Source organism: Zonotrichia leucophrys, chromosome 17 (genome assembly GCF_028769735.1).
Source record: "Zonotrichia leucophrys gambelii isolate GWCS_2022_RI chromosome 17, RI_Zleu_2.0, whole genome shotgun sequence".
Classification (NCBI taxonomy): domain Eukaryota; kingdom Metazoa; phylum Chordata; class Aves; order Passeriformes; family Passerellidae; genus Zonotrichia; species Zonotrichia leucophrys.
In genome coordinates, this window is record NC_088186.1 from 9,267,009 (window position 1) to 9,286,847 (window position 19,839).

General features: G+C 47.8%; 1 protein-coding gene across 14 annotated transcripts in view; it reads right to left on the minus strand.

Moving 5' to 3' along the window:
• Positions 1–19,839, minus strand: part of CACNA1B (calcium voltage-gated channel subunit alpha1 B) — a 322,441-nt gene that overhangs the window by 187,744 nt on the left and 114,858 nt on the right. For all 14 annotated transcript variants that reach the window (XM_064728143.1, XM_064728152.1, XM_064728150.1 and 11 more), the window contains exons 4-6: positions 16,917–17,008; positions 13,821–13,973; positions 3,510–3,697 (exon numbers count right to left, since the gene is read on the minus strand). In XM_064728143.1, the coding sequence (XP_064584213.1) occupies positions 3,510–3,697; positions 13,821–13,973; positions 16,917–17,008 (433 nt within the window). The remainder of the gene's footprint in view (positions 1–3,509; positions 3,698–13,820; positions 13,974–16,916; positions 17,009–19,839) is intronic.

Sequence of the window (19,839 nt, forward strand, 5' to 3'; positions counted from 1 at the left end):
AGCACAGGGATTTCAGTCCCAGCAGGGCTGGCTGCCCCAGCAGCACCAAGGGAGGGGTTTGTACAAGCAGGGGGACAAATCTGCCCCATCTGGGCCAGACTGGGGTGGTGGCACTCACTGGAGGGGTGAAGGAAGGGCTCAGCTAAGCCTCAGGATTAGGAGCATTTATAGAATCACAGATTTGGGTTGAAGGGACCTTAAATCCCACCCAGTGCCACCCCTGCCATGGCAGGGACACCTCCCACTGTCCCAGGCTGCTCCCAGCCCTGCCCAGCCTGGCCTTGGGCACTGCCAGGGATCCAGGGGCAGCCACAGCTGCTCTGGGCACCCTGTGCCAGGGCCTGCCCACCCTCACAGGGAACAATTCCCAATTCCCAATATCCCACCTAACCCCACTCCCTGTCAGACTGAAGCCATTCCCTGTGTCCTGTTCCTCCATCCCCTGTCCCCAGTCCCTCTCCAGCTCTCCTGGTGCCCCTTCAGGCCCTGCAAGGGGCTCTGAGCTCTCCACACGACCTCTTCTGTGTCCATAGGGGAGGTGCTCTGTTCTCAACTTCGTGGCCTCCTCTGGGCTTGCTCCCACAGTTCCATGTCCTCATTATGTTTGGGGCCCCAGAACTGTGTGTTTTTCCCTGCTTTAATGAGTTAGCAGGAGAAAAAGCTCCTTTATTCTTACTAATGCTTAATCACAGTTTACACAGACCACATCTTGCCTCCCATGGTCCCACAGCCTTTTGCAAATCTTAATTAAGGAAAAGATTAAAAGTAGGTGCACAACTCAGTTCTGATGAGTATCCTGCAGCAGGGGAATGCTGCTCTCCTTGAGGACACCAGAGCCTGGGGCTGACAGGGAAACTTCTCTTGATAAAATTTTCCTAACAAAACCCATTTTCCTTAGGAGTGGAGAGCTTGGTTGGTGAATCAGAGCTCCCTGAACAAGGAAAAACCTCTGACACTCCTCCTTTGTTGAAGGGTTCACTTACTCTACCAGTTCTGGATTCAAGGGGAAACATCTTCCAGATTCTTCCCTGTCTGGGTCCAGTAGGGTTCAAGCAGCATCCCTGGGCAGTTTCTGCTCTGCCTGGAGCAGGGTGGATGGATTCCACCTACAGAGGAGTGGCCAGCATGAGGGAGGTGATTCCCCCCTCTGCTGTGCCTTTGTGGGACCCCACTTGGGGTTCTGTGTCCAGATCTGGGGTCTTCAACATCAGGAGGAGCTGGAGCTGCTGGAGAGATCCAGAGGAGGCCATGGAGCTGCTCCAGGGCTGGAGCCAGGCTGGGAGAGCTGGGGGTGCTCACCTGGAGAGGAGAAGCTCCAGGGAGAGCTCAGAGCCCCTTCCAGGGCCTGAAGGAACTTATTAAAAGGAGGGAGAGGGACGTTTTATATGGCAGAGTGACAGAACGAGGGGCAATGATTTCAAACTGAGAGAGAGATGAGTTAGATGGGATATTGGGAATTAGGAATTGTTCCCTGGCAGGGTGGGCAGGCCCTGGCACAGGGTGCCCAGAGCAGCTGTGGCTGCCCCTGGATCCCTGGCAGTGCCCAAGGCCAGGCTGGACAGGACTGGGAGCAGCCTGGGACAGTGGGAGGTGTCCCTGCCATGGCAGGGGTGGGAATGGGATTATCCCTTCCCACCCAGACCATTCCATAATTCTACTGCTTCACTGCTTTTACCTATGCAGAGCCTGATAATGCATCCACAAACACCCCATGGAGGGTTTCCAGTCACTGCTGCAGCACAATCTGGGCTTTTGTCTCCCTTTTTCAATTTGATGGACTTGGAGTAGGCACAGAAGACACCAAACCAAGAAACAAGAGGCCAGAAAGCAGCACATGAGAGAAGCTGTGAAAAGGCTGAGGGCTGCACAGAGAGGATCTTCCCCACCCACACCTTCTCTATTTCCAACCTGCAATAGCACAGCCAGGTCCTCAGCAAGCAGAGCAGCACAGGGAGGGGCTGACAGCCCTTGGGGACAAGGGACAGGTGGCAGGGGTAGCTGCTGGCATCACTGACTTCTGCTGAGTGTCCCATGGCACAGCACAAAGCCCTCAGCCTCCCCTCACTGAGGACATCCAGAGCCCCTCAGGTCTGCCAGATCAAACCCTAAACTGAGGTCTCAGACACAACAAATTCACTCTGCAGCTGATCCAGGCACCTGCTCCCAATTCATGGGTATCCAGAATGAAGCTACAACAGCTTCAATCAGCCCTCAAAATCAATACCCCCATAGTAAGCTCAGGGTTTTGCGTGTGGTACAGGAGGCAGGTGGGGAGAAGATGATCTCATGCACCACATATTGATTAATCAATCCCAGTCAGGATGCTAATGGGCTTTTCTTACAACACTTGGCACCAGGAGGAAGGAGCAGGAATGCTGAATGAGAAGGGGGGAATCTGGTGGTGTGGTGAGGCTTTAGGGTGAGGGGAGAAATCTTCTAGAGATGGCTTTAAGTGGTCAGAGACTGGGAATAAATGCAGGAACTGAGCAAGGAAGGGAGAAGAGAATAAATCACATTTATTGGCTCCAAACACAGCAGAATTGTACCTGGCAATTCACTGTGGCTGAGGATAATCCTTTCCTGTTGCTACAAAAACCCTTCCAGGAAGGACTGAAAGGGGCCAGCAGGGCTCTGGAGTCTGTGATGAAGAAAACTGAGCGCAGCATCATCCCTCCAGCCAGAGAAATGGGCTGAGGGCATCAGTAATGCCCAACTTAGGGATTTTTCCACATGAACTGCACCCTCAAATGGATGCCAGCAGAGGCTGGGGGAAATCATCCTGCTCTTTGTAAAATTGGGAATAACAAAACAGAACGGCCAAGAGGTTGTGCCAGTCGTGGTCCTGCCTTGCAGGAGGCAGGAATTCAGCCTGGAGCATCTTCTCTGCAGCCTACAGAGTCATGCCAGGGGTGAAGGTGAGTGATAGGGCTTTGTAAAACTGGACTGGACTAAGCAAAACCAGTCCTGGAGCTCAGTGTTACAAGATTGATCACCCAGTCAGGAGAGGAAACCTCCAGGTACAAAATATGAAGGAGTTGGTGCTTTTGCCACCCAATTTTGTACAATTTGGAATTTCTTTGGGGCATTGTGAGAACCTGCTCCTACCCACCCAGCAGAGCACAGGAGCACCTTGGGGTGACACCATCTCCTGCACTGCCACCACCCAGGTTTCAGTTTTCTCACTGAAACCAACCTGAGAAATTTCTGACTGAAACCATCCTGAAGAGTTCTGGATTGGAGCCATTCTGAGCAGTTCCTGACTGAAACCATCCTGAGAATTTCCTGTCTGGTGCTGCTCATCCTCCTGCTCCTACTCATCCCATAGCTGAGCAACTCTAGACCCTCCAAGCACCTCAGACTCAACCAGAAACAGACCCTCAGGAAAACAGGAACAATCCTCCTCAAAAGCAGGTGTTCAGGAGGTAAAAACCACACAAATTAAATAACTTTTTTTAATTCCAGAACCATCTCTTCCCATCCAACACCCCCAGCCCCAGCAGAGCACTCACGTTGTAGAGGATGTCGGTCCAGCCCTCCATGGTGATGCACTGGAAGACGGTGAGCACGGCGAAGAGGATGTTGTCAAAGTTGGTGATGCCATAGTTGGGGCCCTGCCAGTACTCCCTGCACGTGGTCCCGCTCTCACACTGCCTGGCAGGAGGCTCCTCTCCACAGGGAAAATCCCCCACCTCCTCACCTGCAGGGAGGGAAGAGAAGTTACTGATTGGAGCTACCCTGAGGAGTTCCCGCTTGCTGGAACCATCCTGAAAAGTTCCTACTTGGAACCATTCTGAAAAGTTCCTCCTTGTTGGAACCATCCTAAAAAGTTCCTGATTGAAACCATCCTAAAAAGTTCCTGCTTGGAACTATCCTAAAAAGTTCCTCCTTGTTGGAACCATCCTAAAAAGTTCCTGATTGAAACTATTGTAAAAAGTTCCTGCTTGAAACCATCCTGAGGAGTTCCTGCTTGGAACCATCCTGAGGAGTTCCTGCTTGTTGGAATGTCCTGGGTTGACTATATGATGCTTTTATCCCCAATCGTCTCATTCTGTTTATGCTGAATAATAATAAGTTTTGTACCTTTAAGAGTGTTACAGAGAGTGAAGGGGGAGGGAGAAGAAGCGCGCAGTTTGTTTTCAGACACTGCACTCCTCCACATTCCTGCTCCTGACTGTGTTGTCTGCGGACAGACAGCGGGACAGAGAGCTCTTCTTTTGCTTTTTAGTTAGTGTTAGCTAGCTGAGGCAAAGAAGTTCCCTGGACTGTTTTTTTCCCTTTTCTTTGGACCTCTTGGAACTGCTCTGGACTGAACACCCAGGAGAACACCGGCAGCTGCAGCTGTGGCCCACCAGGCCAGGCCTGGCCTGCGACAATTCCAGCACTGAGAGACTGATCAGAGACTGAGTGAGCTGCTGCTTGAACTCGGGGTTTTTTCTCAGTTTGTCATCTCTTTTAGAGTGGCAAGGGGTCTCATTGTTTTGATACTGTTTTGGTCTTATTGTTTAATAAACAGGGGTTTTTTTCCACCTTTCTCCAAGGAGGTATTTTTCTTTCCTCCCGGACCAGTTGGGGGGAGGGGCCGATTGGATCTGCTTTTCCCACCAGAGCTCCTTTGGGGGGATTCTTCCCCAAATTTGCTCTAAACCTAGACAAATACATGAATTAATAAACAGGGGGTTTTTTTCCACCTTTCTCCAAGGAGGTATTTTTCTTTCCTCCCGGACCAGTTGGGGGGAGGGGCCGATTGGATCTGCTTTTCCCACCAGAGCTCCTTTGGGGGATTCTTCCCCAAATTTGCTCTAAACCTAGACAAATACATGAATTGGCGCCCAACGTGGGGCTGTGCTTCCACCCCTGGGGCAATCGGTTCCAGGTGTACTGCACGCCTCTCCAGGTGAAAGCAAACTGAGGCCTGCATTCTGCTGCCAGAGGAATGGAGAAAAATGCATTGGCAATGTCTATAGTGGCGTACCACCTTGCTGCCTTGGACTCCAGCTCGTACTGGAGTTCCAGCATGTCCGGCACAGCAGCGCTCAGGGGTGGGGTCACTTCATTCAATGCACGATAGTCCACAGTCAATCTCCATTCTCCTTCAGATTTTCGCACAGGCCAGATGGGGCTGTTGAAGGGTGAGTGGGTCTTGCTGACCACCCCTTGGCTCTCCAGCTCTCGGATCATCTTATGGATGGGGATCACAGCATCTCGATTCGTTCGGTACTGTCGGCGGTGCACTGTTGAGGTGGCAATTGGCACTCGTTGCTCTTCCACCTTCAGGAGACCTACTGCAGATGGGCTGTCTGACAGTCCAGGCAAGCTGTTCAACTGCTTGACACCCTCTGTCTCTACAGCAGCTATTCCAAATGCCCATCTGAGTCCCTTTGGGTCTTTGAAATACCCACTTCGAAGGTAGTCTATGCCCAAAATACATGGGGCCTCTGGGCCAGTCACAATAGAGTGTTTCTTCCACTCATTTCCAGTCAGGCTCACCTCAGCTTCTACCAGAGTAAAATCCTGTGATCCCCCTGTCACACCAGCAATAGAAACAGACTCTGTCCCCACATGTCTCGATGGGATTAATGTGCATTGTGCACCAGTGTCAACCAAAGCTTTGTATTCTTGTGGTTCATATGTGCCAGGCCAACGAATCCACACAGTCCAAAAAACACGGTTTTCCCAGCCTCTACCTGGCTAGAGGCAGGGCCCCTCTAAGCCTGGTTATCCTTCTTTCCCTGGGCATATGTCTTGGAGGTTCCTTCAAGGGGATCAAAAATATTGTCATTATCATCATATGTGACAGTTCGGTTACTGGCCACTGGAGCTGCTTCCCTTTTGGAACTTCCTCTCTGAATCTTCAGTTGTCTCACCCGTTGTGCCAGAGCAGAGGTAGGTTGTCTATGCCATCTCCTCATGTCTTCTCCACAATCACGCAAATAGAACCACAGCTCAGCTCGTGGGATGTACCTTCTCTCGCCGTCTGGGGAACGTCTGCGTTGGGTACCAGAACCTCTGATCTGTACCGCCGAGATTTGGAGAAAGCTCTCTTTAATCTCCTCCCTCAGTTTCTTGTGACCCTCCTCTATCTTGTCCTCTAATTTTTGAAGACGTGTTTCCACCGCTGCGATTCTGGCATGTGTTGGGCCATGTACAGCATCTGCATATGCTCGGAGCTTCCTTGCCATGTCAAGCACAGTCTCACCCCTCTCATCCCTCTTCATGATGGCTAAGGCAGAGGCATATTCTTGTGGCCCGAGTCGTACGAGTTTTCGCCACATCACAGACGTGCATGGTACTAAGTCTGGGTTCCTAGTTGTTACATCATCTGAGAAGATAATCTCAACCACGGCCATTTCTCTCAGGCGTTGGATCCCTTGCTCTATTGTCTTCCACTGAGTCTGCTGCATATAGAGATCGTCTGCACACAGGTATCTTTCTGCTACACTTCTTAGGACCCGTTCCCAGAGGCTCTGAGAGTTAGCCCCCCTCATCATTCCTTGGTCTATGACAGTATCCTGTGACAGGGATCCCAAATGCCTGGCTTCCGTGCCATCCAAAATTGTAGCCTCGCCTGCAGCATCCCAGAGACGGACCAGCCAACTAATTATGGATTCATCAGACCTTCGAGTGTAGTCCTTCCTTAGGCCACGAAGGTCCTTCAGGGAATAAGACTCAATATTTGCGTCTGATCTTGCACCTGCTGCTTTGACTCCTGATTTTACGTCAGGAGGCATTGAGGTTCCTTCTCCTGTATCATCACCATCATCATCATCATCATCCACTGGTCGATCAGTTTTTTCCGTGCGTTTCCCACTTCTAGTACTGGTAGCAACAGCCATGGGTTTAGATGCTGGCTTAGGCTCACTGTCTGGTCTAGCTGCTGGCTCTGAGCCTGGCTGTTGGCTACAGCTTGAGTGACTGGGATAGCTGATTTATCTCCCTGCCCCCTGCCTCTGTCTGCTGCCCAACAGTATCTAACAAAGTGCGATAAGCATAGGCCAGGGCCCAGCTTATTGCAATTAGCCTTTTCTCCTTAGAATCGTCATGGCACTTCTCCTTTAGGTATTTCCCCACCTCTGCTGCGTTCTGAATTTGTTCCCGTGGGAAATCCCAGTCTACAGGATCAGAAAATTCCTTCAGGGTTTGGCCTATATTTTCCCATTCTCCACCCCACTCAGGATTTTTCACGCCTGCATCTGCTTCTGGATCAGGGGTCTCACCAGCTCCTCTGGATATCTCAGCCCTCATTCTAGAGAAGCTGCAGACCATATAGAGGAAACTTACCAAATTAAATACCAGAAAGATGGTCTCTTTAACATTCAGGGGAAACTGAACATTCTCAAAAAGTGACATAACCGATCCAAAGGAGAAGAGGGAAAGGGAAGGCTGGAAAGTCTCATTCTTAGCTCCTCCTCTAACAGACTGAGTGTAGTTACTAATAAATTCCCAAAACATACCACTGGAATTGGGATGCAGGGTAGGATGAAGAAACCATAAACCATACATGCTGTAAACAGAGGTCAGTATCTTTTTGAACGCTTTATAAATCATTATCACCAAGGCCAGCACAACAGCTATTCCAATCCGTACCCCTCTACCGTAAAAATTACTTGTTAAGGACAATAATCCTAATGACCGAAAGGTATTGAAACCTCAAAAAGGTCTAGAGCCCAGAGCCATACAGAGACATTCTCAACCAGAGACATCAGGGGTTCAAGCAGCATAGCTACTAACTGCTTTAACAACAACAGACACACAATTAATAGGGCTTTTTTCCACATTTTCCAGCCGCGCGTTGGGCGCCAATTCATGTATTTGTCTAGGTTTAGAGCAAATTTGGGGAAGAATCCCCCCAAAGGAGCTCTGGTGGGAAAAGCAGATCCAATCGGCCCCTCCCCCCAACTGGTCCGGGAGGAAAGAAAAATACCTCCTTGGAGAAAGGTGGAAAAAAACCCCTGTTTATTAAACAATAAGACCAAAAACAGTATCAAAACAATGAGACCCCTTGCCACTCTAAAAGAGATGACAAACTGAGAAAAAACCCCGAGTTCAAGCAGCAGCTCACTCAGTCTCTGATCAGTCTCTCAGTGCTGGAATTGTCGCAGGCCAGGCCTGGCCTGGTGGGCCACAGCTGCAGCTGCCGGTGTTCTCCTGGGTGTTCAGTCCAGAGCAGTTCCAAGAGGTCCAAAGAAAAGGGAAAAAAACAGTCCAGGGAACTTCTTTGCCTCAGCTAGCTAACACTAACTAAAAAGCAAAAGAAGAGCTCTCTGTCCCGCTGTCTGTCCGCAGACAACACAGTCAGGAGCAGGAATGTGGAGGAGTGCAGTGTCTGAAAACAAACTGCGCGCTTCTTCTCCCTCCCCCTTCACTCTCTGTAACACTCTTAAAGGTACAAAACTTATTATTATTCAGCATAAACAGAATGAGACGATTGGGGATAAAAGCATCATATAGTCAACCCAGGACATGGAACCATCCTAAAAAGTTCCTACTTGGAACTATCCTAAAACATTCCTGCTTGGAACCATCCGAAAAATTTCCTGCTTGGAACCGTCTTAAAAAGTTCCTGCTTCTTGGAAACATCCTGAAAGTTCCTACTTGGAATCATCCTAAAAAGTTCCTGCTTGCTGGAACCAACCTGAGAAGTTCCTAATTGAAACCATCCTGAAAATTCCTGCTGGAACCATCCTGAGAAGTTCCTCAGGAGAGAGGTGCTGCTGCATCCTCCTGGCACCACCGCAAGGATTAAATTCACATTTTGGGTTTCTTTGTGCCGCTATGGACATGGAAAAGTCGTTGTGCCCCTGTGATCATTTCCACACTGCTGGGCTGTGGGAGGTAGGTCAGTGAGGGGTGGAGCAGAGCCATCCCTGCAGTGCCCAAAATTCCTATTTTGCCATCTTACATGGCGGAATTGTTTAGGTTGGAAAAGACCTCTAAGATCACCAAGTGCAACCATCAACGCAGCAGCACTAACCCATGTCCCCAAGTTCCACATCCACACGTTTTTGGGCACTTCCAGGGATGGGAACTCCACCCTGGGCAGCCCCTTCCAATGCCTGACCACCCCTGCAGTGAGGAAATTCCCCCAAATCTCCAGTTTAAAACTCTCCTGGAGAACTTGAGGCCATTTTTTCTTGTCCTGCCACTTGTTACCTGGCAGAAGAGGTTTCCAAACTGCAAATAATTTCTGGCTTGTGATAGCCCAGTACATCTGAGAGGCCTGGAAATGGTCTAAGATCAGCATGAAAAAAACCACACAAAAAAACCCAAATTAATCCCCCCCCACAAAAAAAAAAAAAAAAAAAAAAAAAAACCAAAATAAAGCAACACCACAAAAAATAAAACCAACAGTGTGGTAAAAGCAGGGCTTTGGGAACAGCACACACTTCAAACACCCTCAAAGTGCTAAATATTTGCTCTCTAACATTAAAGCAAAAGGGCACCTTCTGCACTAATGCCAGTTTGGGCATGTGCACTGCCCCAGAATTGCCCTGGTACAGATGTTTGAGCACAGCTGCATGAGGAGCCCCTGGTGTCACCCCAAGGCAGCACTGAAGGACTCCAGCTCCTCCAGAAGCTCCACATTTCTGCTCCAAACAGAAGGAAAGGATCCATGTGGGATGGTGCCTCTCTGCTGAGCTTCACTGCAGACCCAGAGGAGGCCAAGGTGGGTAAATCTGTCAGGGATGGAGCACCAGGAATGGCCAGGACCATCCCAGCACCTTCCAGGCTCAGCTGGGAAGTGCTGCAGGCTGGAAAACTCCAGTGCTGGGTTTTCAGAGCAAGCAAATGTCACTGTCACATTTTTTGGAAAAATCCCTTTGCCCAGGATTCTTCTCCTGGGAAGTTGAGAAGCCTCAGAGGAAAAGGAAAACAATAATTATCTTATTTGCTTCTCCTGTGTTTTGCTGCTTTGGAATTTGTGTTTGGAGATTGTTTATCCAACAGGTGATTGTTTAATTGGTTTCATGTGAATTGTTTTTGACTTACTGGCCAATCAGGGCCAAGCTGTGTCAGGACTCTGGAAAGAGTCACAAGTTTTCATTATTATATTTTTAGCCTTCTGTAAGAATCCTTTCTGTATTCTTTAGTATAGTTTAGTATAGTATTCTTTAATATAATATAGTATCAAAAAATAATAAATTAGCCTTCTAAGAACATGGAGTCAGATTCACCATTCCTTCCTTCATCTGGGAACCCCACAAATACAATAAGCAAATATCCCAAGCAATGTCCCTGTTTAGAGAGCTAGGACTGGGGAAGCATTAAAGGGTTTTTAAAGGGACACCTTATGGAGAATCAAACAGCACAAAGTCCAATTCCACCAGGGGGAAAAGCAGGAGCAGCACTAACAAAAATTAGTAATAATCATTCCACAGATCAAAGCCTGCAGGAGGAAAGCAAAATTGTCACGGTGGAGCAGGACAGAAGTGCGTGTAGATATATATAAATATATATGTGACACTTTCCTGTTGACTCAATGCCTCTTTGCAGGGCAAACCTCCAGCTCCCAGATGGGTCACCACAGGCTCTCACAAGGGCTTGGTGAGAGGAGAAAATGCCAAAGCTGGCTCCTGCTGACCGTTTGAGAGTGTGCATTAAAAGAGGATCCAGTTTCATCCCGGTTTGGCCTTTTGCTGCCAGGGAATTCTCTGAAAATGCACTGCACATCTACCACAAAGGGGTGAGTGGGGGATTTTTTCTTTTTTAAAACTGTGACCAGAACTGGTCCTTACTCCTCATGGCTGGAGAAGACAGAGAAAGGGGGAATCTCAAGGAAAAATGGGAAATAAATATGGTGCGCTTCTGTCCTGGAGCAGCTTTGGGGCATTTGGGCTGGGTCAGGCGCTTAAAAATAATCCTGTGTCAGCAGAGCAGGACAGCAAGGAGGATGCAGAGAGGGAAACAAGACTGGAGCAAAACTACCACTGAGTTTTATCCATTTTTATTATAATAATGCCATGTTTCCAGCTCAGAACAGTCAGGCTGATGGGGAAAGGCCTTGGATAACCCTTTGGCCATATTTTGGTGCCCAGCACTCCTTTGTGCTGCAGTTCATCACTGACCTACCCAGGCTATTGGCTCAGCAGAGCAACACTCACTGCTGACACCTCTGCTTGGTGCCCTCATGATGCACAGTTGGTCCCTCTGGCTCCTGATTCCAGAAAAAATCTCAGGGGTTTGCTCACGTTGGGGATTTGGAACAGAAAAAAAGCACAAGCAGCTTTTCCTCCTCCCATTTTCCACCCCCTACCAGAGGCATCTCTTTAATGAGTTCACATTTCCACCCTCAGGCTGGTTTGGAGCCCGTGGTCTCTGCCCAGGCTCCTTAATGCACCTCTGTGGGATGAGGAGCACTTAGGTTCGCAAAAGCTTTGTGGGTTGTTCTGCTGCTCTGCTCCCAGGGGATGCAGAGCCAGGAAACCTCACCCCCCTCTCCTTTCCAGAAACACCATTTCCTGCCTGGCAGCTGGAAGGGATGCTCAGAACTCACCCAGAGCCAGCTCAGCATCCCCAGAGCCCCTTCCCCTGCCTAGAGAGGGGCTTTAGTATAGTTTATATAGTATTCTTTAACATAATATAGTATTATGAAGTTTATAATATAGTATTAATTATTTATAATTAATAATAATTAATAATTATCATTATTTATAATATAATATTAATTTATAATATAGTATTAATATAGTATCATACTATATTATATTTAACATAATACAGTATAATAAATTAGCCTTCTAAGAACATGATGTCAGATTCATAATTCCTTCCTTTGTCTGGGAACCCCACAAATACAATAAGCAAATATCCCAAGCAATGTCCCTGTTTAGAGAGCTGGGATTAGGGAAGCATTAAAGGGTTTTTAAAGGCACACGTTGTTGTTGCCACAGTGCAAGAGGTTTTACAGAGAGAAGTTTGATCAGATCCATGTTTAACTCTGGAAGAATTTTCTACCAAGGTTGTTGACACAGAAACCAAGAAAGAAAGAAGGAGAAATAAGAGAAACCTGCAGCTGTCTGTTCCAATGAGCACTTTGTTTGTTTCCGTGACCAATGAGTAAAGTGTAAACTGATGAGCTTTGTAAGAATGTATAAAAAGCATGCAGGCTAGAATAAAAACAGTTTGAAGCCTTCTGAAAATTGAGTGTGTTGCTTTGTATTGTGACTGTCTCGACTACAGCAAGCCACAGCTCACAAGGAGCCAGCAGCTGCTGAAAAGCAGCTCAGGCAGCAGAGATTAAATGCAGCTCAGGCAGCAGAGCTGAAATGCAATCCAGGTAGCAGAGATGAAATGCAGCCCGGGCAGCAGAGCTCCAGCCATGCTCCCAATTCCAGCTGGAATGCACCCAGCCAGCCAAGAGGAGCTTGCACATGACATTAGCCATGACAAAAACCTGTCCTGGGTCCCCACACCTGGCCCAGACTCTCTTGGTCAGTGCTGATGGCAGAGATGAGCGTGTGGGGAGCACACACAGCTCTGGGGGGGATGTTGGCATTTTTGAGAAAATCCTCCCTCGTGAAAATCCTCCCTCATCCAGTGTCAGCAGTGAGGGAGAGCCTCGGGCTCTGCCTGCAGCTGCCTCCTGCTCACAAGGGATGCACAAACATCCCCTGCCTTGTTTGCCGTCTAACAGACCCGAAAATGCTCCTGGCAAGCCCCAGCCTGCTCAGGATTCATCCTCCCCTCCACCTCAGCACGGACTCTGCTGCTCCCTCCACACCCATCCTGTCACTGCTATCACTGTCCCCACTGCCACAGCCCCCACAAAGGGACTTCTCCCTCCCACAAATCCAGTCCGAAACCTCCTTTCCTCCAGAATTGCCAGAATTTTCTCACAACTCCCAACTCCTTCACAACCTGCTTTATGTTATTCCAGCATTCCACAGGAATATGAGCAAGAATTCCCTTTGCAAATCTCTGTGTACACTGAGTGTATTAAAGTGCTCCCATCAGAAAGGACTGTGAGGGATGCCCAGAGATTTGGCAGGGTTCTTTTATTACCATTGCATTGCGTGGAAATAAATCAATATTAAGACCTATTAGTGATAATGACTGAAAATACAAGGCTGTGTTTTAAAGAAAGTCGATTGCACCTTAAAATGCAATGGTCTGCAGACAAGAACAACATTTTAATGTGTGTTATCAGATAATAAACACATATTAACACCACTATAAAGGAATGGGGTGGAACAAGATGGTCTTTAAGGTCCCTCCCAGCCCAAAGCATTCCATGAGTCCATTATTTGACACAGCTGTTCCCAGCCAAGAATCTCTAGGATCATCCTTCTCTACTTCCATCTTCTGGGGTCTATCACTCACTCCCAGACAGACACATCATTTACTTTTCAGTGCCCAATTTCCCTTCTCTGAAGGTCATTTTTATCCTTTCTCCATCAAAGGACTCCCTGCCTCCCACCTATTGCCCTTTTATTTTTTGGTTGCTCCCAGACATTTCACTCTCTTACTACTCCACACCAAAGTTTCCCCAGAAAGCTCCTCAGGAAACTCAATGTGCATGAAGCAAAACCCAAGGAAAATTAGACAGACACCATTAATCATAAGAGACAACAGGAATTTGGTTCTGTGCTTCTGCTATGAGAAAATTCTTTTGGGATAGGAGGCCCTAAAGACTTTCATGTCACTCTTGGGAGCAGCACTGTGGCATCAGAGAGAGGAGAATCTGTCCCAGTCCATGTAGGGTGGGCACAAAATTCTGTGTAATTCTCAGAATATGTAGGTAAAGAGGGAGAGAATGCAGGGAATGAGGCAAAAGGAAAAGCAGCACAGAAGCAGGAGGGGAAGGTCCAGAGGGCAGAGCTCACCTGTCTCGTTGGAAAAGCAGGTTTTGTGGAACTTGCCCATGTAAAACTCCAGCCCAATGATGGCGAACATCACGATGGCGAAGAAGAGGAGCAGCCCAATCTGCAGCAAGGGCACCATGGCCTTCATGATGGACTTGAGGACAACCTGCAGGCCTGTGGAAACACAAAAACACCTCAGGGAGGGAACAAAAATGGGGCCTTGGGAGTGGAGAGAAGGTGGGAGAGAGGGGCTGAGGGTTGGCAACACCAAGCAATGCTGCTTTTCCCAGGGTGCTATAAAACAATTTCCAGCCATGAGAGCAGGAGAGACAGCTGGGGGTTCTCCTTTTGTGGTGTCTTTTCTTCAGGTGACAGGGCCGGTGCTTTGTTAAGCTTCAGAGAGTTTTTCCTGAAGCTGCTGGAGCCCTGAGACACAGCCTGGAGCTGAGCCAGGTCCTTGGGGCAGTTGTGGTGCAGCTTTGAACCCTACCTAGGACACCTTAGGGCCAAGCAAGGCAGTCTGGTGTAGAGCAGTGGGACATAAATTTATTCCCTCTTCTCCACATGCTGGACATGTCAGTTTTAGACAGCTGGAAATGTCCAGACATGGAAGCTTCCAGACAAGCTGGAAGTGTCAGCTTTATTCCACCAAATTCACACCGTGGCTGGACTCAGTGGTAATTAAGAAATTGGTGCTGAATTGTTATTACTGTTATTATCTGACTGCACTGAAATGGAACTGAGACCACAGCAGAAGATTAAACCTCAGCTAATACAATTATTTAGCTGCACCAGGGTCTCCTGCAGATATGTGCCAAAATAAATTCCAATTTGTGTCTATAGACACAAGGCTGAAGCGTTTCCCTGGAAGGAGGATTATGGTGGTGCTGGGAGTGATCAGGCAGGGTCTGGACTGCAGTGAAACCTGTCCTGAGGAGCTCAGAGTGAGGGCAAAGAGAAATGTCCCAGGAGCTGATCTTGTCGCTGAGCTTGGAAATGGAGGAGGGAAGCAAAGCCCAGGGATGGATGTGATCCCTGCGCCAGGGACTGGGGGCTGCTCAGGAGCTCCTCTCCCCCCACAGCCCATAGGGGACACTGCTGTCCCTGTCACACCCTGCTCTGCACAAACACCCAGGGCTGCCCATCCACAGCTTTGTCACCAGCCCTGGCACTCGTTTCAATTAAAGGCAGGGAGATAAGGAGATGGAGGTGGCTGATAACGTCCTGCTAAAACTAAAACAATACTAAAGAATACAGAAAGGATACAGACAGAAGGCTTAACAAGAATGATAACGAAAAACTCATGGCTGACTCCTCAGAGTGACACAGCTGGCTGTGATTGATCATTATTTAAAAGCAATTCACATGGAACCAATCAAACATTCACCTGTTGGCAAGCAATGCCCAAGGCACAGTCCAAAGCAGCAAACACAGGGCCAGCAAGATAATTATTGTTTTCATTCACACAAAAACCTGCACACAAAACCCTGCAGCTGCCCTGGTGGCCTGTCCTGAGGGCTGAGGGGTGAAGGATCGTCCTTGTCTTGCCACCTTGTACAGCACCAGTGAGATGGAGATGAGCACAGACATTTAAAAAAGCAGCAAGGTCTCTTTGACAGAAAAAACACCGAGGGAATAAAAGGGAAGAATATTTCGTGTTTGTGGGTGGTTGCACATCAAGGTTATGCATTTATGACAGGGAAAAAAACCTATAAAATATTCAGATTTCACCACATCACTAAAAACCTGAGAGCAATTATTGTGGGGAGGTGTTGTGCTGGTCCAGGACACGTCTCCAGGTGGGACACGTGTCCCACAGCAGGACAGGGACAGCTCTGAGGGGCCACCTCACTCCTGCCTGCCATTGCCACACCTGGCACAGGCAAAAGGTCCAGGGAAAAACATCCAGCACCATCTCCTTGTTGGAGACCCTGCTAACAAATGCCACCTTTCCGAGGATCTCTCCTGGCTGGGAATTCAGATTGAAGCCCTGCCCATGAATGGAAGCTGATTTCAGGAATTGTTGGTGCTGTCTTGCCCCCAGGTGAATCCAGAGAACACCAGAGCATCCCACAGTGCTGCAGCTCCTTCCAGCAGCTCCTGCTGGAGGGTACAAACCTCTCTGTTCCACATCCAGGAATGAAAGAGCTCCTGGAAGTGATCCCTGCTGGGGGCAGAGCAGCTGTGGCTGTGACAGGAAAAGGCAGAAAGCCACGGTGTGGGCACTGGGATGGTTTCAGGGCATGATGCAGCTCCTACTCAGCATTCAGACCCCTCGGGTTCACACATTAAATGCATAAATTGAGTAGGCAAGGCCAGATCCCACCTGCTCTTTCCGATTTTCTCCCTGTCACTGTCACATTTTCTGGAAAAATCCCTTTGCCAGGATTTCTTCTCCTGGGAATCTGAGAAGCCTCAGAGAAAAAGGAAAACAATTATTATCTCATTTGCTTCTCCTGTGTTTTGCTGCTTTAGAATATGGTTGGAGATTGTTTATCCAACATGTGAATTGTTTTAACTTAATGATGAATCACCATCCAGCTCTGTCAGGGCTCTGGAGAGTCACGAGTTTTTAATTAGTGTCTTGTTAAGCCTTCTGTCTGTATCCTTCCTCTATTCTTTAGCACAGTTTTAGTACAGTATTCTTTTATTCAATATAGTAACATAAAATAATAAATTAGCCTTCTAAGAACATGGAGTCAGATTCTCAATTCTTCCTCCATCTGGGGGACCCCGAAAATACCACAAATGGTGACCCCATCTCCCCCTTACTAAAAGGGTCAGATGCCCAGCTCAGGATGCTCAGCTGATCAAAACCATCAGAAGATCCAAGCTGAAAAGCCTGAAAGCTGCAAAATTCAGCTCTCAGATCTGCTCTCCCCAGAGAATTCCTTCACCCCCAAAGACAAAATGATCCTTGGACAAATCCCTGCCCCTCACCTGCAGATTTGGGAGGTGAAATCAGCACAAAATGGGATGAGAAACAACCAGACCCTGCTGAGGGCAGGAGGCACAGACCCCAAAGAGACAGGGGGAGAAAATATTGCTGAGAAAAGCAGTAACACCCCAAACCTACAGAGCCCTTGGGCTGGGACACAAGGTGGGCAGGACACTCACTTGGGATTCCTGACACGAGCTTCAGCGGCCGCAGCACCCGCACGGCTCGCAGGGTCCGCAGGTCAAAATCCGTCCCAGCCGTGGCCAGAATCCTGCAGGGAAACAGGAAAAACAATCCAGATTAAATGCAAATTCCTCTTTCCAAAGCATGGCTAAGTGTGGTGTAAAATCAGCAAATATCGGAGGTGCTTTAAACAAAAAATCCAGATTAAATGCAAATTCCTCTTTCCAAAGCATGGCTAAGTCCGGTGTAGAACCAGCAAATATTGGAGCTCCTTAAAAAATATATAAAACCAGATTAAATGCAAATTCCTCTTTCCCCAAAGCATGGCTGTGTGGTGCAAAACCAGCAAATATTGGAGCTGCTTTAAACAAGAAATCCAGATTAAATGCAAATTCCTCTTTCCAAAGCATGGCTAAGTGTGGTGTTGTGGGATTCACATTCTCTGAACCTGAGAGAAGCAATTGAGATAAGAATTGTTTTGATCATTCTTTTCTCTGCTTCTCTCAGGTTCAGAGAATGTGAATCCCACATGGTGTAAAAGCAGCAAATATTGGAGCTGCTTTAAAGAAAAAAATCCAGAATAAATGCAAATTCCTCCTTCCAAAGTATGGCTAAGTCTGGTGTAGAACCAGCAAATACTGGAGCTGCTTAAAGAAAAATTCAGATTAAATTCAAATTCCTCTGTCCAAAGCATGGCTAAGTTTGGTGTAAGATCAGCAAATATTGGAGCTGCTTTAAAAAAAAAATAAAACCAGATTAAATGCAAATTCCTCTTTCCAAAGCATGGCTAAGTCTGGTGTAGAACCAGCAAATATTGGAGCTGCTTAAAAAATATATATATAACCAGATTAAATGCAAATTCCTCTTTCCAAAGCATGGCTAAGTGTGGTGGCAAATATTGGAGCTGCTTTAAACTCTGTGATCACATTGTGGATTGTGTTCACTGGAAGGAATTAATTCCCACAAACTGCAGGGCTGCTGTAGGAAAATCCCCAATTATGAGGCCACTGGACGTCATCAGGCACTAAAGAGCTGCACCCTGTGCCCCAGGAAAGCAGAAAAAGGAGACAGAGAGAGGGAGCTAAATCCCTCAGTTATGCTGGAAATTACCTGCCAGAACCTCCCATAATAAACCCACAAATCCCTCAGTTTGATGTCTGGTGTTTCACAACACCTGAAGCAGTTTCTGCTCAGAGTTTCTTCCCTGTGTGCAAAACAATTTTTGCTCAGAGGGGAAGATGCAGAGAGCAGGGTGTGGGTCTGACACACCATGAAATCCAGCCCCCAGAGCAGAAGGGGTCCTAAAAATGTGATGTTCTGCACAGAAAATGAAATGGATTCCCTGGTTTAGGGCACAGCAAGGGGAGGAATATTGTCCCAGTGTCCACAAGTGACAAGGGTGAGAAGTCACAAAGCCAGCTCAGCCCCACAGCACAGCCACCTTCACCAATTCCTGCAGCACTTCTGGGATGCTCCAGCAAAATCCTCCTTTATTTGGGCCTGTGCTCATCTAAAAGTGGTGTTTCATGATCCTGAGGGGCTTTTCCAGCCTAAACCACTCTGATTGTAACCCAAGCCAAGGCCAAACCCTCCCACCAGCCTCCATCCTCTGCACCACTCACAGTGACCATCAGAATCTGGCTCTCTTCCATCACTTTCCTGATAACAGAAACCCTTTTCCTTCAGTTTCCTGATAGCAGGAACCCTTTTCCCTCTGCTTTTTGACAACATGAGCCCTTTTTTCCTCAGTTTCCTGATAACAGGAGCCCTCTTTCCCCTCATTTCCTGATAACAGGAGCCCTTTTCCCTCAGTGTCCTGATAATGGGAGCCCTTTTTTCTCATTTTCTTGACACCAGGAGCTCTTTTTTTCCCATTTTCTTGCTTACAAGAGCCCATTTTCCTCAGTTTCTTGACACCAGGAGCCTTTTAGGCTTAGTTTCTTGCTAACAAGAGCCCTTTTTGCTCAGTTTTTTGATAACAGGAGCCCTCTTCCCTCCGTTTCCTGATTACAGGAGCCCTTTTTTCTCATTTTCTTGACACCATGAACTTTTCTCTTCCCATTTTCTTGCTAACAAGAGCCCCTTTTCCTCAGTTTCTTGCTAACAGGAGCCTTTTCTCCTCAATTTTCTGATAACAGGAGCCCTTTTTCCTCAGTTTCCTGATAACAGGAGCCCCTTTTCCTCAGTTTCTTGACACCAAGAGCCCTTTTTGCTAAGTGTTTTTATAACAGGAGCCCTTTATCCTCAATTTCCCAATAACAGGAGCCCTTTCTCCTCAGTTTCCTGATAACAGAAGCCATTTCTCCTCAGTTTCCTGATAACAGGAGCCCTTTTTCCTCAGTTTTTTGGTAACAGAGCCCTTTCTGCTTAGTTTCTCACTAACAAGAGCTCTTTTTCCTCTTTTTTTTTTTTTGATAACAGCATTTTCCCCTCCATTTCTTAAAAACAGGAGCCCTTTTTCCTTAGTTTCTTAACAGCACAAGCCCTTTTTGCTCAGTGTTTTCATAACAGGAGCCCTTTTTCCTCAGTTTCTTGATAACAGGAGCCTTTTTTCCTCACTCTTTTGATAAGAGGAGCCCTTTTTCCTCAGCTTTTTGATAACAGGACCCCTTTTCCTCAGTTTCCTGCTAATAGGAGACTTTTTTTGCAGTTTCTTGACAGCAGGCTGCAAAGCATTCAGCAGTGCTCAGCCACCATGAACCAGCCCAAGGAAAGGCAGATTTTTCTGAAGCAGCTGCGCCATTGCACTCAGAGCTGAGCAGGATGTGGCCGTGGCAGTGCAGGGAGCACTCCCAGAATAAATCCCTGTCCTTTCCTCAGGGAAGAGCAGGCTCAGCATTGCTGGGCGGAAAGGGCCAGACTCCAGCAGCAGGAGGTGCTGGAGATCAGGAAAAAAACCTGCTGGGATCTTGGATGGCA